At 36.3% G+C, this 27,452-nt stretch overlaps 1 protein-coding gene across 3 annotated transcripts; it reads left to right on the top strand.

The window, feature by feature from the left end:
- The first annotated feature begins 404 nt into the window (after window positions 1–404).
- Window positions 405–16,872, top strand: GPRC6A (G protein-coupled receptor, class C, group 6, member A). 3 transcript variants are annotated; one of them, XM_004673801.2, is made up of 6 exons: window positions 405–635; window positions 2,828–3,131; window positions 4,775–5,086; window positions 11,499–11,711; window positions 15,338–15,461; window positions 15,742–16,872. In XM_004673801.2, the coding sequence occupies exons 1-6, from the start codon at window positions 442–444 to the stop codon at window positions 16,851–16,853; spliced, it is 2,259 nt and encodes a 752-aa protein (XP_004673858.1). In that variant the 5' UTR covers window positions 405–441; the 3' UTR covers window positions 16,854–16,872. The 3 variants fall into 3 exon arrangements, with proteins under 3 accessions (XP_004673858.1, XP_004673856.1, XP_004673857.1); XM_004673799.2 differs by having other exon boundaries at window positions 4,775–5,611; XM_004673800.2 differs by lacking the exon at window positions 11,499–11,711 and having other exon boundaries at window positions 4,775–5,611.
- The last annotated feature ends 10,580 nt before the right edge of the window (window positions 16,873–27,452 follow it).

Here is a 27,452-nt window from a genome sequence, read left to right as displayed (position 1 = left end):
GCAGCTTCTGTACCTTGAATGTGACATCTTTGGAAAGGCAGAACTATTCACTTCTAAAATGGAAAAAAAAATTCTCAAACTGACCTTTTCTGAATATTCTACGTTCTGATGCAAAACAAATGCTAACATTACTCAGAGGCTTTGACATTTCAGTAAAATAAAAGCGCATCATAGGAGCCTGGTATTACTAATTCTAGAAGTTTTTACCGACCACTCTCATCTATCTCCTAACCGGCTGTGTTAAAAAAAAGTCTAATGTGTCCTTATTAGTGGATAATGTTTTGACTGTCTTCAACTATCTGAATACTGAGTGTCTGGTCCTTGACAATGACCTAAACCTCACATGGTGTTTACAAGTGAAATAGGAATTGCTTTGTTGGCACTCTGTGATCTTGAGGGAGTCTTGAGAACTCACACAAAGGGAGCGCATACAATGGAAACATGGCATTACTGATTTTGTCGATCACCTGCCTTGTGATTATTCTTGTTTCTTCCCAGCCTTGCCAGACCCCTGACGACCTTGTGGCTGCCTCTTCTCCAGGACATATCATGATTGGAGGTTTGTTTGAAATTCATGAAAAAATGCTGTCCTCTGAAGAGTATCCTAGACGACCAGAAATTCAGAAATGTGTTGGGTGAGTAACGCTTCAACAAACACAGATTTCAAGATTACACCATAAAAATGGAACATGTAAATGTACTTGTATTAGCATCTAAACTGTTTTATTATAATTTGAACATATATTTTAAGTTGCACATATTCTTTCAATCCTTCATTATCAGCACTACATGTATTACTGACTGCTAAGTGCAGAATGCTTTAGACTTACATATTTATTTGAATTTTGTCTAAGAAAACAATCCCTGAAGACACTTGGGAAGACCAATAGGAAGACACTGTTCATTACAAGTGAACATAAAACATTTATATTTCTATTGCTGGTAACATGTATTTTGTTTTGAATATGACTCCATTATTTCTTTGTGTAAAATAAACTATATTTAACTTTTTCCTCTACATTAACATGTGTTAATATGGTATTCATTTCCTTTTTGAATCTAATTCTTTCATGACATAGTAAGACCCTACCTTAACTCAAAGTGTTTCTTTTTCCTTAAAAGTGATGAAAGTTTGATTACAAAGGACATGTTTGGCACAAGGTATTTTGAAAAGGTAAAACTGGGTAAGGATGTTACAAATGAATTTTATTTAAGGACAGCAGAAAATTAGAATTATAATATCAGTTTGGGGCAAATTCATTTTTAAACTTGGATAAATCATGTAAATTCTTCAAGTTTCAGTTTCCAATATTCTCCTCTGTAAAACAAGAGTCTGTAATATCTTCTAAGAACACAGGCAGCATCAGCTTCAGTTACTATAGCAATGCGATCGCAGGCTTCTTTCTAACTCAAAAGTCCTGAATTCTATCTTGTTGTTTTTGTGTCCATTTAATCTCTTTTTTTACTACTCCCCTTTCTATTTCTTTGTCTACAAGCCTTTGCCCCTCCTCTAAGAATGCTTTTCAGATAAAACATGAGTGATCTGCATCACACTGAGATTCCTCTCTGGGTTTCTCCCCAGAATTTAGGCACTAAGAACTAGTTTGTCTTAATTGTTGATTATTGGAAATACCAGGCGCCATTCTAAAATTAGTTAGCAAAGATTTTCAGAGCAATAAATTGGTGTCCAAAGGCTGACTATGGATTTAAGCCCCAACATCCAGGATGGAAAACACTTAAGGGTCACTTGATCAAGTAAACAGACTCATGGTGGAAGAATGTCTCATTAGATTAAATGTATTTTCACCTCATTATTACATGGAAATAATATTCATTCAACATTAAACAACTACTTATTAATATCCCACATTATCTAGACCCTCTTCTAGGTTTGAGGTTACAGAGTAAATACATGAGAGGGGTTCTACATGGATCTAGTGTGGGAGAATCTGAAAATACATATTTTGTCACACAATTTATTACTTGAAACTTTGTACCTTTTTTCCCTTAAATTAAAAACTTAATGCTGACTGCCAAACTTCATAATTAAGGAACCCATCATGACAAACAGCATTATTGAAATAGTAGTATTTAATTTATTTTAATGAATGAAAAGAAATTTTAAAATATCAAAACCCTGAATGATAGTACCCACTATTATTCATTTGAAAAACACTGATTAAACCTTTATTGTTATTGGGTACTTTCTGTTACTTTTTACTAAGTTGTGGACTAAATGAATTAAAGAGTAAATAACCAGTCAAATAATTATCAGTGCTGTGAATATTCACAAGTGAAAAAGTCAATTGGAAAAGCCCTCTGAGAGAGGAAGTAGCTGTGTCTGGGAACTAAAACAGTTATTTACCTGGGAGAAGATTATTGGGCTTTTAGTCAGAGCTGTTTTACATGTAATTTTTAAAGGACTTATCAATGTGGTTTCCAAACGCAATAGATTAGTATCAGGAAAGTAAAAAAATGGGCTTGTGAGTCTAAAATCAGGTATTTGTGCAATAACACGATGCTGACATCTAAATACATGAAGGCACAAGAATCAGACACATCTTCATACTATAGAATACAAAACTGAATACCCCAAATCATGCCAAGGCTAATCAAACAAAGGTTGAATCCTATTCCACAGACTTCATTTGAGAAACTCTGGATTCCTATTATTAGTTAGGTAAGTTTCCATCAAAAGTTATTTTAAAATAGTTGACACCCTTCAAGAGGTAAGCTTCACTGATCCAGAAATGTTCTATTACAAGACAGAGATGAGGCTAAAACTGGATAGCACGTTCTGACTTCAAAATATCTTGTTTCTCAACAGCTTCGAAATATCAATTTTTCTTCAAACACTTGCTATGATACATAGCATTGAAGTGATTAATAATTCAACACTATTATCTGGAGTGAAACTGGGGTATGAAATCTATGACACTTGTACAGAAGTCACCATGGCAATGGCAGCTGCTCTGAGGTTTCTTTCCAAGTTCAATTGCTCGAGAGAAATGATGGAGTTTAAGTGTGACTACTCCACCTACATACCAAGAGTTAAGGCTGTCATAGGTGCCGGCTACTCAGAAATAACTATAGCTGTCTCCAGGATGTTGAATTTACAGCTCATGCCACAGGTAGGTTTTGTTCTAACTCCTAATAACACTGGTTTTGATTTTATACATGATTATGAAAGGCTCATGGTAACCTGGGAAACTAGTGAGTAGCTTTTATTTTAATCTTTCTTTATCCTCAAAATAAATATGGAGATAGGATAGTGGACAAAGTAGGCAGGGAATAATCACCCTTCAGTCTTCCTAAACTAGTTTCTGACAGTTTTCAATGTGATTTTGTTAGATTTCTGAAGACCTCAACTGCCCTGTTTCTGAATAACATTTGTCAGGTGCTGTGAGGAAAGTGAAGACAGAGTGAGAGGTAAGAAGATAGGTAGGTCAAAGATTTCTCAAGGAGGTAACATTGAGCCTAAAACTTGAGTAAGAAGGAATAGCCAAGGGAGCTGGAAGAGGGGGAGAGAGTATTTAGGTCAAGAAAGTAGGAAGTGCAACATCCAAAGCATTATTAAAAAAAAACAAACAAACAAAAAAAAACAAGTCAGTGTGGCTAGATCAGTTGAGCAGAAAGGAGCACAGTAAGATGCATTTGTATTAGCAAAGGCCAGGACAGGTAGAACGATGTCAGCTGTGATATGATTTGCACTTGTTAGCAGTAAGTTGTGAAAGCTTTGAGCAGAGATTGTGGAGCTACATCTCTCCTGATAATGCAAGCCAATAATCAGAAAGCAAGCAAAAGGTCTTTGAAAGACCAACAGATATTAAAGAGCCCAGCACTACGTTCTTACACATGATTCAGAGTCAAGCAGAGCTTCAGCTTTCATCTTACACCTCTTTACTTTCTTATCATATTACTCTATGGGTCACTATTTCCCAAACTCAAGGAAAACTGAAAGCTGACTCTTAGAAAAGAAAAAGGTTCATAGTCATATTGTCACCCAATGAAATGATCACCCAATGGGTAAAAGAAGTCAGAGATGCCAACGGCCAATTATAAAATAAACCATGGGGATGAGATGTACAGCATAGCAATAATAGTAATATTCTATTGCATATTTGAAAGTTTGCTGAGTAGATCTTAAAAGTTCTCATAACAAGAAAACATTTCATAACCATGTATGGTGATGGATACTACTAGACTTATCATAGTGATCACTTCAAAGTATGTAAAAATATTGAATCACTATATTATACATCTGAAAACAATGTAATGTTACATGTCAGTTATACCTCAGTTAAAAAAAAGAGAGAGATCATCTTTTGAATATAAGGATTCAAAATATATAGTTTTCTGGAGTAAAGTAAATACATATGCTCATGACAGACTTTGAGAATTCCACTAGTAGTTTAGTCCAATGAGGATGATAATGAAAAGTTTATATCCAGAAAGACAAGACAAAAATAATTTTCCCCAGATGGCTAAGAAATGAGATTTTTCTATTAAAAAAGTCTGGCCTGTGTATATTGATAGTTAGGTGGTAAATAAGAAATGATAGGATAGCAATGCCTCTGAACAATCACTAGGCATTAAATGTCATAACCTAAATGATTTGTAAAGTAGGAGTTCATTAAAGGGAAAGATAGAAAGGCCCTGAAAACTTAGGGAAATTTTATAGAAACTTACTAAAAACAAAGAGCAGAACATTCACTACTAACAGCCACCCAGAGTTTATCAACATTATAACTAAAAATAGTCTGTCAATTTTCAGGTGAGTTTTGAATCAACTGCAGAAATCTTAAGTGACAAAATTCGATTTCCTTCATTTTTACGGACTGTACCCAGTGACTTCTATCAAACGAAAGCAATGGTTCACCTGATTCAAAAATCTGGTTGGAACTGGATTGGCATTATAGCCACAGATGATGACTACGGACGATTGGCTCTCAATACTTTTGCCATTCAGACTACAGCAAATAATGTGTGCATAGCATTTAAAGAAGTTCTCCCAGCCTTCCTTTCAGATGATACCATTGACATCAAGATCAATCAGACTCTTGAGAAAATCATAGCTGAAGCCCAGGTCAATGTCATTGTGGTGTTTCTGAGGCAATTTCATGTTTTCAGTCTCTTCAGTAAAGCCGTAGAAAGGAATATACGTAAGACCTGGATTGCCAGTGATAACTGGTCAACTGCCACCAAAATTACCACCATTCCTAATATTAAAAGGATTGGCAAAGTTGTAGGGTTTTCCTTTAGAAGAGGGAATATGTCCTCTTTCCATTCCTTTCTTCAAAACCTGCATATGTTTCCCAATGATAATAACAAGCCGTTGAATGAATATGCTGTGCTCTTGTCTGCCTGTGCATACGCCAAGGACAATGATTTCAGTCAGTGCATTTACAACCATTCTCAAGGGACTTTGGCCTACAAGGCTAACAAGGATATTGAAAGGAACTTCTCCCTGAGAAATGACTTCCTTTGGGATTATACTGAGCCGGGACTTGTTCACAGTATTCAGCTCGCCGTGTTTGCCCTGGGTCATGCTATTCGGGATCTGTGCCAAGCTCGTGACTGTCAGAACCCCAATGCCTTTCAACCATGGGAGGTACTAATTCACAGTCAAGAACATTTCCTTACAAAATTTTCTCCATCTCTTTTCTTGGTTGAATTTGTAATGGTTAGATTAATTGTTCTTACTTATATTCCTTTATATAAGGAGATAGTTTCAGTGATTGAATGATCTGCCTTTCTCTCAATAACGCTGTTCTAGAAGATAACAGAATTGTTATTTCATCGTCATCTCCTGTTGTCACCTACCAACTCTATATTCTTTGACTTTCCAAGACAGTATTGTTGATAGTACTATTTTCCTTGAATTTATGAATTATGTCCGATCTTGCAGTTTTCCAATGCTCCATGTAAATATCTCCTGTAACAACTTAAACATAAAACAAGGCATAATTAATTGTCCTTTTTATCATTATTGTGTATTGAGGATGAAGAAACTAAAGCTAGGAAGTACAGAAATATAATCCCAGTCTGAGTCTTCTGATCCCATGTCTGCTTTTCATGATGTCATGTGTTTTATACACCGAAGCCTCCTCTTAGGAATTTAGTTAGGACAAACACCCTAGGATTCAGATTTTCTTTAAACAAATGTTGTTTGGTCAATAATAGCAATTCCTATGATATCTCAGGTTTACATTAACCATGAATTTTAGTTTAATTAAAGCTTACAAATGAAAAATAAAAAGCTTATAAATGCCCACAAACAAGACATTTAAAAGTGAGCTGATGCTTTATATTTGATAAATTCTATTTATTAGAAATAAATTTCTCAATAATGTCTATTCAAAACCAAATTTACCTTGAGATAAGAATTATGTTCCAAAAATATATTTATTTTGAATTTATAAGACAAAAAAATTTATAAGACTTAGTTCTTCTGATTATGTATATGGGTTTTCAAAATAGACTATTTCTCCTACTTTTGTCAACTTAAATGTCCACAGACACAAGCGCTAGTAACTGGGATGACCAGTTTACATCTGGCTGGGTCATGTGATGGCCACAAGATATTTAAATTGCTCATTTTAAAACTGGCTTTTACCTTGTTAAATAAGACCAATGACCTGATGAAGACTAGAGATTAGAAAATTTTTACACTAGAGCACTTTTTAAAAATTATACTTATATGTCAATATTTTAAGATATTTGCTTGAAAACATATTCTTTCTTGTATAAACTTCAAAGAGGGATTGGTAAAAATTATACAGTGGAGGAACCAAATAGTGAAATGTGAAGAACAAGAAGTTAAAAAAGAGTAATGGAAAGAAAATAAACAATCACAGAGACAGAGAAGATAGACGGGAGATATAAAAAACCTCGTAAGGAAAAAGAAATACAAATGGCAAAGAGCTATGTATCCACTAGAGATATGAGAAAGAATTTTGAAACAGGAACAAGCCTTCAACATTCTGAGGAACACACGAGAAAATATAAACCAAGCAGTCTTCTGAAATATTTATTTAAACACTAGGAACCTGAGGTCATTCTTTATGGACCTGGAGTCTATTTATCTAAAAACAAACAGAGACAGATTGGAAAGGATGACTAGAGGAGTGATTTGCTTCTGTGATCATATGTGCGTGGGCCATGTCTGTGCCAGATTCAATGGGACAAAAGACAAATAGTGGTATTTTCATTATTAAGTTGAACTTAGAGAAATATATAGGTTGAAGACAGAGAAATCTTCTTAGACTTTCAGTTTTGAGGATCTGTCACTATCAAAGGCAGAGTCCCAAGGACTAATTTGTCTTCTAACAAAATTCATTTATATTTAAATGCTACTTCCTGAATAATTTTAGATACAAATAACTTTAGAGGGGTTAATTATCCCCCCACATTTGAGGATAATCCTCACTTTGGCTCCGTGCTTGGGATGATTAGGAGGTAGATGGAGGGAAAGCACAGCTTGTTTTACTTCAGTTGCTTTTTAATATTTCTCAGATGTGTGTGATACCCCCCTCCTGTGGCTGGTGACATAGTTTTCTTGTATGTTTTCCTTTATTTCTTGTGATATACAGGTAGTAAGTGATATGAGATGAAATGACACCTAACAGTCAGACTTCTATTCATATGTTGATTGAGCAAATGTTTGTTGGATGTCTCAATATTCTAGACATTGTGCTGACTGAACAAGACTGAATTCTCTCCCTATAGCAGTCATCTGTCTTTCTTGTGATAGACTAACAGTTTAAGTGCTACAATTACAATGTAGGATGATGTATTTCAATGCTTCCCATAAACATACAATGGCAGAGAAGCACAGAATTGAGGCATCTAGTTAGTATTACTGATTCAAAGAACTTTCTCCAAAAATCAGAACAGCTCTATAAGCATGACAGAACTGTAGGTGTTAACCCAGAAAAGAAATATTCTGGCAAAGTTCCAGAAGAGAGAAAAATTATGGCATACTCAGGAAGCAGAAACTAGTGTCATGTTGCAGGAGTATTTTGTGTAAACTACAAGTGAAAATGGAAGGATTGGTGCAATTGTATTGCCGGAAAAGTTACTTCTATACAGATGTTAATTCAATAGTTGGATGGGGGGATCTGTAAGCTCAGATTTCTCATATTCTCTCTGGTGATGCCGAAACTTCTGGTACAAGGACTGTCCTATCAACAGAATGTGTGCACGCTATGTTTAAAGTTTTGGACTTGATTGAGTGTAGAAAAGCCAATTAACAGTGTTTCCAAACAGTAGAGTGACGATGTGATATGATTTCCATTGTAGAAATATCATTCCCAATGCATGTTCTTTGATTAGAGGACACAGAACTGGAGGGAGAAAGGTAATACAGGCATAGGAGAAGGTTGTGCTGTGGTACAAATGTGAACTGAAGACAAAGAGATAGTATACATGGATATTCAAGAGGAAGGATGAAAGTATTTGGAGGTAGACTGGGTGTTAAGCTTTACAGAGAGAAGCTGAATGTTAGAAGTGATTCCAAATATGGGCAACCTGTATCCATTTTTGAGCTGGAAACACAGAGGACAATGGAAGTCTGGTGAGGAAAAGAAATTTCAAGTATCCCTTTGGAGATGCCAGTTTTGCAGAACTTATAAGACATTCTAGTATAGCCAAGCTAGCTGGATATTAGTCCAGAAATCCAAATAGACAAATTCCAAGCACAGAGCAATTTTGAAATAATAAGGAAAATATAAACTAACAATCTTAAGCTCTACTGTACTGGCACTGACATGATCACCTCTAATATTTATGTTATGGTAGGGCCACAGGCTCATGCTTGTTCCACCCCATCCTAAAGAAGTGGCAGAAGGAAGCACAACTGACAGTAAGTAACAGCAGTTTAAAGATGAAGGGGGGATCTCAACAATAAAGGGTCATACACATCAGTAGCAGGGGAAGTTTCCCAGCCTTAGTGAAGTGGCTTTCCAGGAACCATAGAAAACTTCCTAAGAGAAACAGACATAGGTTGGCACCAGAAAGAGATGCAAGGCTACATTCTCTGCTATTCTTTAGTTACTCATATAAAAACCTCTTTACACAAGCACAACTTACTTGTGAAGGTAGCGAGGACATCAGTGCAATTAGAGAAATGGAACACAGTACCAATCCCAGCAGCTTAGTTGGTATGACCTCCTGCTCTTATATTCTCAAGAACAGGACACTACCATACAGAGGTGAACTTTGCAATAATTGAGATGCAAGTCCTACTCTACAAATTTCGTAGTGTCATTTATGCAGGGACTTTCAGAGTCTCAATGAAAAAAAAAGCATTTAATAGCTTAGTAGTTGCAGTATCTGTGTTCAAAATTTGCCTTAATCCAGAGCAAATGTTCTACTGTGTTTGATAAATAATGCACGGACAGTTTGTTTGCCTCCACCCTCTTTCCTGTAAGAACAAACAGTATTGTACTAGTTTAATTCCATCATAAATGTTATCTTTATTGACAGAATGTACATGTGGCAGAACTTTATTCTCTAAAATCAAATTAAATTCAGGAAATAAAAACAGTGGAAATTACAGTTCGATGCAGGGTAGAAAAGTTGACATGGGATGGCTTAAGGAAGAAACAGATGAGCCACCAATATACAGGTGGAGGTGGGAACACTGAAAACAGCACTTATTTGTTCTTTTGTATTTGTTCTCTCCACATTTTTTCTTCCAAGCAATTGCTAGACTAAGGTTTTGCTGTTTAATTTCCACATTAGATCTGATAGCCTGCTTCTCTAACGTAATATTAATTAATGTAGGTTATTAAAAGAACTATGAAATATGTGGGGACATAAAGTAAAATCAGCTGCATTTTGAGATCACAGTGAAGTGACACTGGGTAATTGACATGGCCATCACAGCTAACAGATTCATCATAAAACATAACTTGATTTTCTTATAAAACCCCCATGGCATCAAAAATGTAGATATTACCTGTGTTTGGAACAGGTAATTTACTATCATTAATACTTATGAAGTTAGTAGTAGAATCAAAATTGTTACCCCTAGCCCCCCTTCCTAGTCTATTATGCTATCACAAGCTCAATATGCTGTCTCACTCATCGGCAAAGCATTTCCTGTCCTAGCTACAGTGCGTAAAAGTCATCACTGCACAAGCTGGGTAGCAAGACAGTTTTTCATTGCATTTATCTCCTCTCAAGTGAAAAAAAAGATCAATTAGAAATTGTATTTAAAAGTCACATCCCTGTAGTCTCAATCACTGCAGCAAGATAAAATACATACCACCCACACTTATTAGATGTGAAATTGGTAGAAATTACCTCTCAAAAATATATGGGAGATAAAATATATACCTCCCACAGAATAAGTAACAAAGTGTTGACTCAGAGGGCAGGTGCTACGGTGACTACTTATGCCTAGCAACTGAACTTCTCTGAGGGTGATGTGACTCAGTACACACCCCAACAGCCAAATGCTGTCCTTACTGAACTGTCTGCTAGATATTTAGATATGTGCCTTCAGCCTTCATTTTAGAAATGGTGAGCATGATAACCACCAGCTGTGATTATCCCTCAATCCTGGTGAAGTACCTGGGTCAGTTTTGATTCTACAAGAAAAGGATATATTTTCTTGCTTTCCATAACTCCAGATGGCACATTGATGATTATATTTGAGCCACAAAGAAAATAAAAGGGAGATTTAAGTTAACATCAGCTAGATGCAATGAAATAATCCCCAATGAAAATCAGCATGTGTGTGTCCCCAAATAAATAAATCTCTTTGTTCCTAGCTTAGAGGTCGTCATCTAAGAGGAAAATTAGACCTGTTCAGTTTGCTTTGCTGACATGTTAAAGAGTAGAAGGATGTCACAGATTCGAGTATTAGCAATTAATACATATCAGGTGACATTAGTTGATAGGCTCAAAGGGCTTTTATCTATTTGCACTACATCTCCATTATCTAATAACCAGTATTATGAAGTAACCGAATTTCATCCTTTATCCCAGATATTGGGATAACCTCTTTACATGCAAATTACATTTAATCTTTACAATGATCCTAGGAGGCAGGTTTTACTGAACACAGTTTACCAATAGGGAAGTTGAAACCTAAAAAGAAATGGTAACTGTCAAGATCACATCACTAATGAAAAAGGAATCCAGAAATGGAACACAGGTCTCAGCTCCATAGAACCAACCCAATGTGAAATGCTACAGTGTGAATAAATGAAAGTGCTCAGATTTCAGTTTTATGTTCTAGAGCAGCTACTCTCCATAAATGTTAACTTGCTTTCTCAAAGCCACATAGCAATAAGTTGACAGCAATTAAACAAGAATTCTCAAATAGCTGCTGGTGGTTAAGAAGCTTCTCAAGTAGTTAGCACACTCACTGATCCAGAATACTCTTTTCCTAATTTTATAAATGACATTCCTCACAAGGCAGTGCTATTGGTGACATAAAAGGTACACTTCCAACATTTCTATTAATGTTTGTTCTGTAATTGTTTTAGTTACTTGATGCACTGAAAAACGTGACATTCACTGATGGAGGGAAGTCGTTTCATTTTGATGCCCATGGGGATATGAATACCGGATATGATGTCGTGCTCTGGAAGGAGATTAATGGCCACATGACTATCACCAAGATAGCACAATATGATCTGAAGAATGATGTCTTCATCATCACAGACCAAGAAACAAAAAATGAGCTCAGGAATCTTAAGGTAAATTTGTTATAGGCTGCTTTGATTTAAACCTATTAGTATCTCAAATGCACAAGTCCTTAATTCCACTAGGACCAATTTCCCTCCTTAAATTCAATTTGTGGCTTCTAACCTCCTGTGGATCTTTAGTGCTGCACCATGAGACCATTTTCCTACTTCACTACTCATCCACCTTCTGTGGTTATCTTATACTTTCTCTAACTCTCTGACTCCAACCTATCATCCCATCCTCACTTTCAGTTGGCATTGCTAATGTTCCCCTACCACCACATCTTTCCCACAGCCCTGCCTTCCTCTGAACTATGGATGGACGGTCTGTGCAGCCAGGATGCAATACCTGCACCCTTAGGTATCTTCTATTCTGCATGATATGCATGAGGGCACAAATATGCTATTTTTTCTCCTGCCTTATAAAAAAGAAACTCCACTGATCTCCCAGATCCTCCTCTATATAATTATCCATTCCACTATCTTTACAGTAAAACTCCTTGAAAATGTCAAATATAGTTGCTAACTCCAATTTCTCTTCTAAAAAAATCATTTGAACTCCTTCCAATTCATCAAAATTTTTTCTGTTGAGTTCACCAATGTTAATAAATGTAAACACCATCATACTTCATTTACAGGTTAATTATTCTCTTCTCCATGAAATGCTTTATTAGATTCCATACCATCAAGCTCTCTTGGATTTTCTTCCTGTCTAAGACTGTTTCGAGCCTCCTTTGCTGGTTCTTTATCATTCCCACTGCCCATAAATGTTGGGATGCCTTGAGCTCAAACCTGCTCCTCTTTTTCTATCTACACTTTTCCATAAACATCTCATCCAGACTTGTGGCTTTAAATAATATCAATATATAGAAGGCGAATGCTCCCAGACATTTATCTTCTGAATTTCAACCCAAATAATATGCAATTCCCTAACTGGCACCTTTACCTGATGTCTAACAGTCATCTTTACCAATTATCTCCAAAACTGAGCTCCTTGTATTTTCACCCAAATTTATACCCATCTCAATAATTAGCAACAGCTCCTATTAGTTGCTCATGAAGTACCTAGTGGAATCTTTGTCAATTGTTTTTCTGTCACAGCTTATATCCAATCTAAACTTTACTTAGTGGTTTTAAAGATTTACTAGAAATACTGATAGCCACAACTAGCCTACTTTTGGGCAAGTGGACCTTGAAATCAGATCACTGCATTTTTTTTTAACCAGAATCTGACCACTTTTTGTCCTCTACTGACCTTCGACTCCACATTTAAGTCATTTCTCACCCAGATAACTACAGAAGGCATCTCATTGCTCTCTGTTTTTACTCTTGCCACCTTCAGGCTCTTCTAAAACAGCAGCCAGATTAAAACAGAATACTTTTCTCAGGTTCTTCCCTACAGATCCCTTTTCCCTTCCCTTCTCCATATAAACATTGTAACAGATAATGTTTCTAAATCTTACAGGCCTGAGAGGAGCACTCCAAGATCTCACCTCCTCCCTTAGCCCTGCCTATCTTAGAAGACTCAAAAGGAGTCTTGAAGGACTCCTTAAAAGGAGTCACCTGCCTTCTTGTTCCATACATGCCTTGTCTTCTAATTCAAGGCCTTTCACTTGCTATTTTCTGTGCTTATACTAATCTTTATGGTATCCTTATGGTTCATTTTCTCACTTCCTTTTTGTCTTTTTCAAATCATAAATCATAAACATCACAGGGAACCCATCCCTGTCACCCTATTTAAATTACAAAGTCAACCTTTTATTTCTTATATACCCTCATCTTTAGTTTTCTTCTTAGCACTTATTACTATCTAAAATTCTGAATATTTTGCTAGTATTTATCTTGTTTATTGACAACCTGCCAACTAGAACTGACAGCCTATGCTAGCATACATTCTTGTGTTTCATTCATGCTATGGTTCCAACAATTACAACAATACCTGGCATGATTAATTGTGCTGACTGACAGAATTAATATACTAATGCTTTAGTGCTTGACTTTTATTCCATTTTTCCCTATCACAAGTTTCCATAAGGCAGGACAATTTTTCCTTGGAAGGTGGACATGTAGCCATCCTTCTCTGTCCTCATCTTCATTATCATGAACCCGCACTCTGGAAATCACTGTAATCTTTTAACCATACTTTCCTTCATTTTTTAATTCAACACAGAGAGAATTATTATTTGTGCAAGAAAGTACAGCTGTTATTATTACTAAGACTTATCTCCAGAATTTGAAGAGGAAATTGTCAATGAGTATAAAATGATAGGAGAATCAGTGAGTGGGGTTTTTAGTGACTAAAGGGGAGACTTGAAAAGAGAGAGAAGGCTTCCTTTCTGATGCCAATATATGTTAATATTTCCAGGAAGTGGTAAAAATTGCAGTGATCTGATTTCAAGATTTTACTTGTCCAAAGTAGGCTAGTTGTGGCTATCAGTATTTCTAGTAAGTCTTTAAAACTCTTAGTCCAAATCACAAGATAAATCCTAAATCTATTGTTTTCTCAAAGTTATCAATACTAGACTTTAGAAAGGCTTTGTTCTCTCTTGATGTGGAGGATAGAAGGAACTGTTGCTGGGGAGGAAGGTTTACTTTTCTCCCCCTAACGATACCAGCTTTATTTCACAGTTTAGTCCTTTTGAGTCCTCAGAGCACATTCTTGGAGTATGGCTACTTCAGTTACTGGGGAATCCATAAGGCAGATATGCAGCATGCTGCAAACTCAGGTCAGCAAATACTATATTGAGAAGAAGAAAGCCAGTGCTTATCATTCAGGGCTACTGAATCTTGGTTGCATTTCTCTGTTAGCCAGATCACTATCATCTCCCACAGAATACTGTTTAGTTAGTGCATTGTCTTGTGCTGCAGGCTCAGGAATGGCTTGTAAGTGAGTCAGAGAAGACCTCATTTATTCATTCTGCTCTGGTATATCAAGGGTAAGAGAGAGATGAAAACAGATTTATCTCACAATATGTGCCATGAGTAGGAGATGATGAATAAAAAGTAACAGATGAAGTGCAAAATGTTTGGCTAGATTAGAAGCAAAGGGTTCTATGAAAGCAGAATGCAGCATATTATTCACATTGTGACATGAGGAATTATAGTATAAATTCTCAGGATGGATTAAACATTATTATATAGTTAGGGTTGTCTTTTTAACCCATACTTTCATTGTTTAATTTTTTTTTAAATTTTAATTGTTTTGTTTTTTTATGATTAAAGCAGACATAGTCCCTAGAAGGTATGATTGATAGCTTCCTTCTAAAGAAATATAAAAGTCCAGTAATTTGCTATTCATATAGCTGAACTCTTTATACAGCACAGGGTTGGGAGTTTCCATATTTCCTATTTCAGTTCTACCACTTAACATCTCATCCTTTTCCTGGGGGGCATTTTGAAAGAGCTATTTTTCATTATTTGCTTACAGGAGTTATTAATAGGACAACATTAAGTTCTTCCAAAAGTAGTTTCTCTATGTGAAACATCTATTTTTTAAACGTGGTCGCATTCCTTCAAATGACAAAGCAATTCTAATAAAAAAAAAAGACCAAAATGTTATTTAGTAAATAGGATTTTAAGTCGGAGTTTGTCAGCATCAATCTTTTGAAAAATTTATTTGTGATTTCCTCATTTTGTAGCAAATTCAGTCTAAATGCTCCAAAGAATGCAGTCCTGGACAAATGAAGAAAACAACAAGAAGTCAACACGTCTGCTGCTATGAATGTGTGAACTGTCCTGAAAATCACTACACCAATCAGACAGGTAATGAGTCACTACAGCAAGTACAGCACACACCTGAGCCTTTTACCTAAGTTTTACTTACTGCTTTTTCTTCCCCTTTCCATCCTCCCTCATCTTTGCCCTTTATTTCTCATCTCCTTTGATTCAGTGCATGTTTTATTTTAATAAGTGACAATGTGACAATTATCTCCATCTGTTTTCTAGGAAGGACTATTCCTGAGGAGTATTCCTCTTTGTAGTAGCATGTGGATGATCATGTGATTTAAATGTTTGCACTGTAACTGAGTTTCCTGTCTTTTAGATATGGATCATTGCCTTTTATGCAACAATGAAACTCAATGGGCCCCTGTAAAGAGTACAACGTGCTTTGAAAAGGAAGTGGAATATCTTGATTGGAGTGATTCTTTGGCCATCCTGCTTCTGGCCTTCTCCCTCTTGGGAATCATGTCTGTTCTGGCCATTGGCATAATATTTACAAGAAACCTGAACACACCCATTGTGAAATCATCTGGGGGACTGATGGTTAGCTATGTGATGCTCTTCTGTCATTTCCTCAACTTTGCCAGCACAGGATTTTTTGTTGGAGAACCACAAGACTTCACATGTAAAACCAGGCAGACACTCTTTGGTGTGAGTTTTACCCTCTGCATTTCCTGCATTTTGATGAAGTCCTTGAAAATTTTGCTGGCTTTCACCTTTGACCCAAAGTTGCAGAATTTCCTCAAGTGTCTTTATAAACCAGTCCCCATTGTCTTCACTTGCACAGGCGTCCAAGTTGTCATTTGCACACTGTGGTTAATTTTTGCAGCACCTGCTGTTGAGGAGAATGTCTCCTTGCCCAGAATCATTATTCTGGAATGTGAGGAAGGATCCATCCTGGCATTTGGCACCATGCTAGGCTATATTGCCATTCTGGCCTTCATTTGTTTCATATTTGCCTTCAAAGGCAGGAAACTCCCTGAGAATTACAATGAAGCCAAATTCATAACATTTGGCATGCTCATTTACTTCATAGCCTGGACCACATTCATCCCTGTCTATGCTACCACTTTTGGCAAATATTTGCCAGCGGTGGAGACTATTGTTATTTTAATATCTAACTATGGAATCTTGTGTTGCACCTTCTTTCCCAAATGCTATGTTATTCTTTGTAAGCAAGAAACTAACACCAAATCTGCCTTTCTTCACATGATTTACAGTTACTCTTGCCACAGTGTGGGCAGTCTTGTCATAAGTCATGCTTCACTGGACTCCACTAGCCACAATATCACAACCCATCTCAGCTCTAGTGCCGAGTCCGCATCCTGGCAGAAAAGCAGAGAGCTTCAGGCACACGCATTTGCACTCATACACAGAGAAAATGCTGCGAGTGCATCTAGAGCTTTGCCTCGAAAAAGAATTTCAAGTATATAAAAGAGTCTTTAAGAATCTGAGTTTCAAACTAAAATATTTCTGAAGTCATTGCTGTTATGATGTGTCTGCTTTTCAAACAAGCATGTCTGGGTGTTTCTTCACTACCATTATTTTTACCAAATATGGGGTGAACATTCCCTCTATCCAACCATTCACTTCACAAAGAAAATAGAGCCCCGCCCTGAAACTCCCTTCATCCTTTATCACCTTCATCTGCCTCCTCCTTTACCTCCTTCCACACCTCTACCTCCCTCCATAGAGATCTCTCCAATTAAAAAGTACCCATAAAACATCTTCCCTGGTTCCTCAAACTGCTAAACATGGGGCTTCCCTATGACCCAGCAATCCCACTCCTAGGTATCTACCCAAAAGACACAAAAACATTGATTGAAAAAGATACCTGCACCCCCATGTTTATTGCTGCTTTATTTACAATTGGAAAAACATGGAAGCAGCCCAAATGCCCAAAAGTAGATGACTGGATAAAAAAGATGTGATGCATATATACAATGGAATATTACTCAGCAACCAAAAAAGAGAAACACATGTCTTTTGCAGCAACTTGGATGGAAATGGAAAAGATCATGCTTAGTGAGATAACCCAGAAAGAGAAAGAAAAATACCAGATGGTTTCACTCATAGCAGGAGTATAATGGACCAGGCGAGAAAATAACAAAAATAATGAACAACCATATACCAGAGACATTTTGCGGGGGTGGAGTGGTGAATGGGATCAAAAACAGGGGGTTGGGAGGGAAATGCACGGGATTATGGTGATGGCACACGGGTGACTTGGTGATGGGAAACCCACGGGGATTACAATTGAGATGGAAAAAAAATGTACAAAATGATGTAAAAACAAACTTTTGTAAAATAAAAAAAATATATATCCTCCCTAATTCCATCCTCTACTGTCTCTGTTCCATCCTCTTTGTATTGGTTCTTGATCATCTTCACTCTCCTGTCCCAATGCTCAGCCCAATCCCTGTGCCGTGCCAGCTGAGACGCTAAACACAAAGGGGCCAGGAGGATCCACTCATCCTTTCTGACTTCATAGAGCTCGATAACCAGAAGGCATAAACTACAGCAATACCCAATTTTCCTCCCAAGCCTAAAATTCTACTATTCCAACAAGATTAACAAGGTAATCCCTTCAATAGAAGGTTGTTACCTCATCTATTTTGTTATCCAGAATTTCTGCCTTTATCTGGTCTCAAAAACTATGTCTTGTCTCAAATTGAAAAGAAGTTTCAGAGGTAGGTTCACAGGTGTCCTGTGCTGAAAAGGGAGCTAAACAATTTAGATTGAATTATTGAATGCACTTAATCACCAAGAGGGAAATACACATTGCACTGTGAAATCTGATTTCATAGGAAATATAAAAATAAGTTATTTATAGGGATAGTCCTAGCTAAGAAGAAAAATTAATAGTAGTTTATAATGAAATTTAGGATCTGACATTTCATCCTTCTGTTTGTAGGGGGGAAAAAGGAAGATACAGAGGGATTTATTGGAACGTTAGTTCATACCTCAACTTTTAAGCATCCATCGATAAATAGGTATCATTTGACCCTCCAGAATGGGGAAGAAAATAAATCACTTCACTAAAATACATGACACAGGGCCCTCTGCCTGCTCTCCTGTAAAACACAAAACCAACTCTTTTCTCAGAACAATCCTCATTACCTAGTTTGCAACTCACCCAAGAAGTTTTGCAAGGTCCCAAGTCAGCATTGTAATGAATTCTGAGAAAACAGAATTCTTGGTTAGCTGCATAACTAAAGCTTCACTGATGATGAAGGAAAGAAAATTTGCCCATCCTATTTGCAGTGGGCATATGTGATGTAAATTAATACATAAAAGCAATAACTGACCTATAATTCTCAGTATTTCTCTAACACATACATTTATAAGTCAGATAATGCACATTTCTATTTTCTAGTCATTAATCTTTTCCGTATAACCATATACAAAGAACTTTGTAAGGAAAAGCAGAGGGAGAAGGGCTGGTCATAGTAAACATCCTGAAAAAGATTCAAAGAGAAATCATACACGCACTCTCTCTCACACACTCACACACACATGCACATTATTCTCTGAAATCCTTTCAGGAAAGATTTGTAAGGTTGTCTTCGCCTTGGTATTACCTCTGCATAGGACTTTTAACTTCTCAAAGAGACATTGCTTGATATTGTTACCAAATCTGTGTCTTAGTTTCCTATGTGAAAAAAATGATTAAAATACTTGTCCTGCTGCTCAAATGAGGGCATCATAAGGATTAAAAGAGATAATACCCAGCAAAGGTTTTAAAAACTACAGAGCACTATTCAAAATATTATTACCATCCTCATCACTGCTGCTATTTGTTTTCATAACAATATTGTGACTTTAGTAACTTTACTAGGAGGAAATTAATAAACAGTAAGATTAAGTGTCTTATCTGAACTCACACAGCTGTGAGTGAAGTTGTTATTAAATCACACAAATGTGCATACGCTGAAAATCAGATTTCTAGAATTGTACGTGAATACTTTTATCCTGTTTTTGTTAAAACTGTTTAAACTTTGATTTAAAAATGTTTAAATTTTTAAGAACATATATTAAATGTTCTTACAGATGTATAGGTCAAAATAGCAGGTTAAAATCATAAACCTGTTTCACCAGTGAACAAATCAAAATCAGACATGAAACAAGTGTTTACCCAAGGAGAAAGTGAGAGATATTATCAATTCTCGGACTTTTTAAATATGTTAAAAGAATTAGGTTGTAAGTAGGAATTTTCACATACCCTATGTGTTAAGATAATTCAGAACAACTATACTTGTAGGCCAATTTGTTAATATTAATTACCATTAAAGAGACAGTGTGACCTAGCAATTCCCCTGCTAGGAATTTAGAACTCAGAAATAGGTTCTCAGCTACACAGAGTTACGCTTATTTACAGGATGGTCTTTGTAAAATTCCTTAAAGAAAAAAAGTTTTCAAGCTTCAGAAAACTTTAATTATCCTCAATTCATTTAGGGGAGTCTTAAATTGTCCACAATTTATTTAGAATTCCTCTAAATAGTGATTCATTTGTTCAAGGGACTATTCAGCCATTTGGAAAAATGAGATAATTTCATATAAACAGTATTCAGAGACACTGCCTTCCTTTGTTAATGATAGCTGTAAACAGTGTAGTGTTTGCACATTATGTACTATACTATACATTATATATAGATAATGAAACAAATGCACTCTTTAGGTAAAACTTGTCTTTCCAATCTTTGACTTTTTGTATTTCATTACTTGAATTTTCATTACAATGAGCACATAATTCAGAATAAAATTTTTAATTATTATTTAACCAGTATATTTGCTGGTTTGGTATTATCCCAGTAAAAATCATAAAAATGTTTTATGTAATAAAAATAGAAAATAAATGGTAAAGAATATTCTAAAAGAGAATGTGATCAAGAAGGGAGAAGTAGAAGTCCCGAGTCCTTCCAGATAAAGTAAAAATTACTAAAATAAGCAATACAACAAAATGATCTTTTAAGCTTATTTATATATTTAAATATTCCGTGAAATAAAATTCACATAATCACAGGAAACTGACAGTAACTGTCAATAGAAAGGGATAGTTATAGTGTAAAATAAAGAGAACTTACTTTGTCCAAAAATTAACTACAGACCTCATTTGACTATGGAAATGCAAAAAAGAAAAAAAATAGTATTGGTTATAAGATGTATAGTATATACATCTTAATATATGTAGTATGAAAACATCTTAATGCTATATCAGTCAGACATTTCTTTCTTTGAATTGTTTCCTTAAATCAGTTTCCCCGGGTAAAACTGTTGGCAAACACAGAATCATAAGCTCATGTAGCCATGTTCTCGTGCACATGTGCACACACACACACACACACACACACACTTGGTTTTGACAGGTGTTGGGAGTCAACTCGGAACACATATTTTGACAAATATCAGAATATTTCAGAGAGAATTAAACAAAATATCAACCAGAACATCATGTATTCTGTAATTACAACAAATAAAATTAGAACCTTTCTCCACCATAAAAATATAAGAAATGCTACTTTGATAATAAAATATTAAGAAGCCACATAAAATTAAATATGAGGGTTTGGTTGCAAAATGGAAATGATTTGTGAGCTAATAAGTAAAACTTTGTTTCTACAGGGACTGTAGTTAGAACTCTGTGTAAATCTGGATTAGAGACTTTGAGGAAGCACAAAGAAATAGAGAATATTTGTGCTCAGAATTAGAGAATGTGGGGTAACTTTTTGTCAACTTTAATTTTCTGAACAGTTATAACCTAATATAGTGAAAGACAAGAATAAGACTGTGAACATGCAACTCCATAGCCACCACTTACATTGACTTTTAAATGTGCAGGGCTGCACTAAAAGCACATTCACTTTCTAATAAATAAATCTCAGTTTCAATAGTCTTGAACCTGAAAAAAATCAGGAAAAAACACAATGACTGAACTCACATATATTCTTAGTGGAAAGATTAGAACAGAATGCCGGCTTCATTTACATTTGAGGGGTGTGGTGTGTGATAATGTTTTATAACCTGGTTTCAGGCGTATCACATAACCACTAGGCCGTTAGGCTCCACAGTGGCAAAATGGATTAAAAAAAGTTTCATTTTTTTTCTCCTGAAATTGGGAATAGGAATAGCCTAAACTTAGAATTTTTAGCTACCAAAAGAAAAACAAGGAAGACAAAAGGTGCACATACGTGAGCATCAGAAGACAGACAGTGAGTTAGTTGAAGGCCGGGGCTCTAGGCCTTTGTAAAACAATTTGCAGATCCTGCTGCCACCTGCTGGGCAATTATATGTTTACACATACTAGAATGAAGACGTCCAGGAAAACTAGAATAATTTCATAATATACTGTAATGGTGATGTCTATGTTTAGACCAAGATTGATGAATGCAGACATTAAACTATAATATACATTTTTTGGTTTACCAAATATAAGTAATTAGAAGACATTTTTAGAAGGAAAAATTTCCTTTTAAATTGATACTTGGCTGGAAAAACTAAAATTTTGAATTTTGGAAAGGCAATTATCTCTTATTTTCAATAGTTGTACATTTCTTTATTCGGGAGACAGTGACTACAGAAAGTGTCTTCTTTCCCAGATCCTTACAAAGATGATGAACAAAATCTTCATGGATAAAATATATTTCCTAATTCATGGCATGGATCACTGCTATAGTAGTCACTAAACACTATCTGGTATCACTGGTTTAACTCTTCATACTAAGTTTATCTGAAGAAGTCCAATATATCTCAATCTCTATATACCCAAAACAGAACCACAGATGTCTCCCAAATCATTTCCATTCTGTTGTTTCCCCATCTTATGTTTCCTTTTTTTTTAGATTTATTTATTTATGCATATAGAACTGGGGTACAGGCCAGAGGTGTGGGGGTTGAGAGGATTCACCTGAGACAGAGTAGGGAGCAGAACAGCAGGATCTACTGAAATATACCTCTTGTGCCAAGGGGAGACCCCCTAGTTAAGCTTTATATTTTTAAGGATGAAGGGCCTTTTAAGAACTCTATTTGTTCAAGTAAATTCATCCATAGATCAAAAATTATGTAACATGACAAGAAGTTTGTAATCTAAACATCCAAGTTTCTGTTTGTACCTTCATTTTACCTAAAAATGTACAATTGCTTTTAATAAATTAATACTGTTTATTATTTTTTAAAGATTCTTACAAATTAAGGTAGAAAAAACTCTTTAACCTGCAACGTAAATACATGATGAATAGTACCTCCTTACCATATTCATGGCCCCTAGGGCCCATTAAAGTGACTTTTCAGGGAGGTAAGACAAAACAAAGCCAATAACAAACCTTAGAAATCTGTTTTTCCAACTGAACATAGCACAGCAGGAGGGGGAAAAGAGCTAAGTATGGAGGGGCCCAGTGGATGGTGGTGGGGGGAAAATGGGTGCCTTGGTGGGCATGATCTCACAACTCTGAATCATACATTTCATACATTGTGATAGAGATTTAGCTTGTTTTCATTGCAGCCAATCCCTATATGAGACAGAATATTTTTCATTTATAACATTATTAAGTGCATTTTATAAAAGCTATTGAGATAGGATTTATAAATTGACCTTAAAATTTAATTGTTAATATTAACACAAAACTAGCAAGTCATAAGTACCAAGGACATCTTTAAAGATCTCTTATAAAACATTCTAGCATTTTTATGAAGTAGCTTTCAAGATTTTAGATAATGACCAGACAAAGCTAGGAATCACTTCAAACTCAAAACATAATTGCTGTAATAAAAGTAAAGATTGTTTTATACTTGGCTACACACATGTCAATCCCTATTATTTTTTGCAGTATATAAACAGAACTTTATTATTGGATCAATTCACCTCATCCTGTGAGTATCAGATTTTTTTTTCAGAGTTAGGATTTAGTCAAAGTACTCATAATTGTTCAATAATATTTAAGTACATATTCAACAAGACAGCAGTTTATATTTTTAGTTATTTTTCTATAGCTAGTATTTTTAATAGATATTGGACAACTCTTGGAAATCTAGTAGCTCTGTGAACAGATGTTTAATCTACACACTTCAGTTGAATGAAAGAAAGTAGGAGTGAATGAACACTATAAAACAGCTGATATTTAACCTTTATAACTTCCTGTCTCTTAGGTTATCATACCAACTTGGATGTCTGAGGGACAGTTTGCATACCCAGTATTTCAAAAATGTACTTGCATTTCAGATTTGACATTTCTAGCAAAAACAAACGCTACGAGTTATTAAGAGTATAAAAGATTTTAAGCAATACTAGAGCCCATAACTCAACAAGCTTTCTTCTAAATGTACTTCTCAGGGTAGTCCTGGAGAGGCACAGGACAATAAGCAACTCAAACAAACAGAATTTGGTCATGTTCTGCTAAGACCCCCTATCATGCACACTGCTCCCTCTACCAGCCAGAAGTAAACCGTGACCCTAACAAACAGCTGTCATGCATCGCTGTTAGCAGAGCAATTTAATGTCCTACCTAACTGTGGGTTAGTGACATTTTAAATGTCTAGGGACATGACAATGGCAGAGAATTTAAATCAGCGTCCTCTTTGCCTCCTTCTGATTATTTTCTGGTCTTTTTTTTTTTTTTTTTTTTTTTTTGTAGTCTGAGGAAAGCCATGCAGGTGCAGAGTTAGAAAAGAGAGAGTTAAGTGATGGGCAACATTAAAGTTTTATAAAACTACATCTATATTTAAAAAAAAAAATTCTTTCTGGAGGGTAGGAAGAGAAAAAGAGTAGAGAAAGAATTGACCAGAAATGAGGAAAGTACATTGGAGGCCAATCTACTAGGATGATTGGAAGAGATTAGAAGAGTGGAGGACAGCAGGGCACATGGGAACGAGCAGTGACTTGATCTGATGCAGAAACCCACTAAAGATTTGTGAGATCATATTTTGAGCAGGATAAAGAGCCAGTTTGCTGAGAGCTGAAATGTGAATATGAGAAGGCGGAATGGAGGTTATCGAGAATATGTATCTTTTCTGAGAATCTTGTTGGAAAGAAATTAGGCAGTAATCTATCGTTGTGTTATGCATTCACTCATTCATTCATTCAAATATTCTTTTATCCAACACACACTTAACTTATATACATACTAGGCACTGTGCTACATCCTGGTCATGACTTAATGTCCAGGACAGGTGCGAAAACTTGGTCATGGCGCTTGCTCTCTGGTGACAGAGGCAGATCCTACACACAGACATACAGAGCGCAACTGCAGAGAGGAAAACAAAGTACGAAGTTAAAGCATGACTCCCAGTAACACGATGAAGGTGAGGTGAGTTTACTTTGCTAGCATAGGCAAGAAAGGCCGCCATGATATAGTGATAGCTACCCTGGGACCTAAAATATAAAAACATGTGAGGGAAAAGCAAACGCAAATGCCTTGGGATGAGAGACAATATGAGCTATTCAAGAAACTGGAAGGAGACCAGAGTTGAGTTTCCAGCTCAAACAAGACCTGAGAAACTCATGTGACCAAACATTTGGAAGAGAGGAAATAGTCAGAGGTGAGCAGACCTATATCCAACAGAGTGCCACAGAACATGGGAAAGTTTCTATTTTATTGAAGCATAATGTGCAGATGTTACAAGTTAACCCCAGAGTGTAGTGGGTTAACCCTCAGTGTGGGTCCTCACCTGCGTACTGAGAAAAAAATCTTATAACGAGACCCAACAGCAGGCACACACAAAATGGTAACTAAAGGTTACGAAAAGCGGGAATGAAGAGAGGAATAATCCTGGGGCGGTGGGGGGGGGAGATAAATTGGTGAATGCATCCTACCAGTTCGACTGAGCTGGGACCTCAAGAGCACACTGAACACAGGCAGAGGAACCAAGCAACCCAGACCCACATGCCTCTGGTTATATAACAAGCGGGGTCTTAACTCCACCCCCACATCGGCAATCCTACCATCAGGGAGATGGCATTGTGGGATTTGTAGTCCTCGGTGCCTTCAATTGCTTTGGTCTGGGGTGGGGGTGGGGTGCATAAAACCTGTGTCCCATGGAGTTTGTTCAGGACATACTCGCCCCCACAACAAAACTTTTAGAAGATTTTTATAAGAACAGGGAGATTATCTAATGTTTTTTTTTTAAGAAAAAAAATTCATAAACAAACCAAGTTTTGATATTGGTATGCTCAAGTATTGAAAATGCTGTGGTCTCTCCTAGCAAGGGCTTTAAACACACTTCTGATGCTGGTGTGAGTGTTTTTTTTTTTTTTTTAAGTTCTAAATATTAAAATTATTTCAAAGTGTTTCTCATATTTTGGGTCCTAAACATGTAGTGCCCACTGGGTAATCAGGACCTGACCGGGACCACCCACTTAAATTTGCCTGAAGTCTGAAGACTTCTCTGTTCTAGGTCTATAGGTAAACTGTCACTTTAACACTTCTCCTGTAGAGAAGTTGGTAAGGGTTGGAGAGCAGTTATTGGAAGTCCCTGCAAACCCCTTCTTTGAAGCAAGGCATTTCCTGATGGGGGCACCATCCCAGTCAGATTGGGGTCTTCTCTGGGACAGCCCTGCAGTAATTTTCATAGCTCCTGTCTGCCTTAACCTGGTGCCTAGCACACAGTCATTTCATAATTTTTTAAAATTTTTTAAAAGATTTTTATTTATTTACTCATACAGAACTGGGGTACAAGCCAGCGATGGGGTGGGTGAGAGGATTCACCAGACAGCGCTGGGAGAAGAAGAGGCAGATCTACGAAGTACACTGCTGGGGGGAGCAGCGGGCGGGTCAGGAGAGGTCTGCTGCGCCATGTGGATCTCCTCCGGGGCAGGCGGGGATCGAACTCATGCCGAAATGGTGGCCTAAGCTCTTAGTGCAGTGCTTTAACCCACTGCGCCACCAGGGAGGGCCCATCGTTTCATAATTTTTAAAAATTTACCCACACTTTTTAATTAGTCTACATAATAGCTTTACTTAAAATTTTCCCTACTTATAACAGTATACCATAAAAATAAACTATAGAAAGTGGAAATGTACTGTGGCTTAATAAGCGAATAATGAATATGAGGGGGCAGAGAATTCTGTGTTTTACCTAATCTAACCTCAGAGTTTAGAACACAGCCCAGCACACAGGAGGCACACCAATATTTTTTAAATAAATACATGTTCTGTCCTGGCTTTTTAAAAATGAATACAATTAGCTTTTTCTTCTACTAGAAGTTGATTCAAGTTTTTAATTTATCCTTATTCTGGAACTAAAGAAAACATTTCCCATGCAGCTGTCATTTTTTTAAAATGTAGGCCACTGCCAAAGAGTGATGTTTTAATCCCACTAGGAATAGAGCTAGAATGCAAATTGTTCTTTCTCTCATGACACGAGCCTCTTTTCTCTTGCCCTGTTCTGCTCTGCTCAGGAAGCTTGAGATAGAATATCATGTGTAAATCCCTGACATTTGGTTCTCTCCAGGGAAATAAATTTACTTAACTAGTTTAATATTCTTTGGTGAACTATTAATGATTGAGTGATTGAGAGAGATGCTCCTCTAGTTCTACTGATACTAACACAAATAAAAGTAAAAAATTTTTAAATTACATATTTGAATAATGGTATAATTTTCAAGTAACATAGTCCTGGACTCATCAGATATTTCTATGGCCACTATTGTCAGGCAGGAATTCTTTCAGCTCATTGTATAGGTATTCTCAAGTATTTTAGCCCTTTCTTAAATTAGCCCAGGTGGAATATATTTTCTTATTGAGATTTTCATTTGTTCATTCAGTTGATATGTACTTATTAACTATCGACATGTAAATTTTTCAGTGTTAGCACAGAAAATTCAATGATGATAAGGCATAAGAGCTCAGAGGTTCCTACAATTCTCCTTGGATTTCTCACAAATTAAAATGCCATTGTGTTTTGGGAATAAACAAAGAAAGGGAAGACACCACAACATTTTCTGATGTGTAACAATGTGCTAGGCACATTTAGAAGGTTGTCTTTAATCATCCCTTCTAAATAGTTTCCACTCTACCCCTTCTTCCTTTCTTTCAATCCTTT

This window comes from Condylura cristata, unplaced genomic scaffold (genome assembly GCF_000260355.1).
Source record: "Condylura cristata isolate star-nosed mole 26May11 unplaced genomic scaffold, ConCri1.0 scaffold00001, whole genome shotgun sequence".
In the NCBI taxonomy this organism is placed as follows: Eukaryota; Metazoa; Chordata; class Mammalia; order Eulipotyphla; family Talpidae; genus Condylura; species Condylura cristata.
The sequence above is the reverse complement of the archived record's forward strand: the minus strand, read 5'-3'. Positions and strand labels throughout refer to the sequence as shown.

Coding starts and splice junctions, on each gene's coding strand:
- GPRC6A (XM_004673799.2), top strand. CDS start 442: ATGGCATTACTGATTTTGTCGATCACCTGCCTTGTGATTATTCTTGTT. Junction 636..2,827: donor GAAATTCAGAAATGTGTTGG/GTGAGTAACGCT, acceptor GTTTCTCAACAG/CTTCGAAATATCAATTTTTC. Junction 3,132..4,774: donor ATTTACAGCTCATGCCACAG/GTAGGTTTTGTT, acceptor GTCAATTTTCAG/GTGAGTTTTGAATCAACTGC.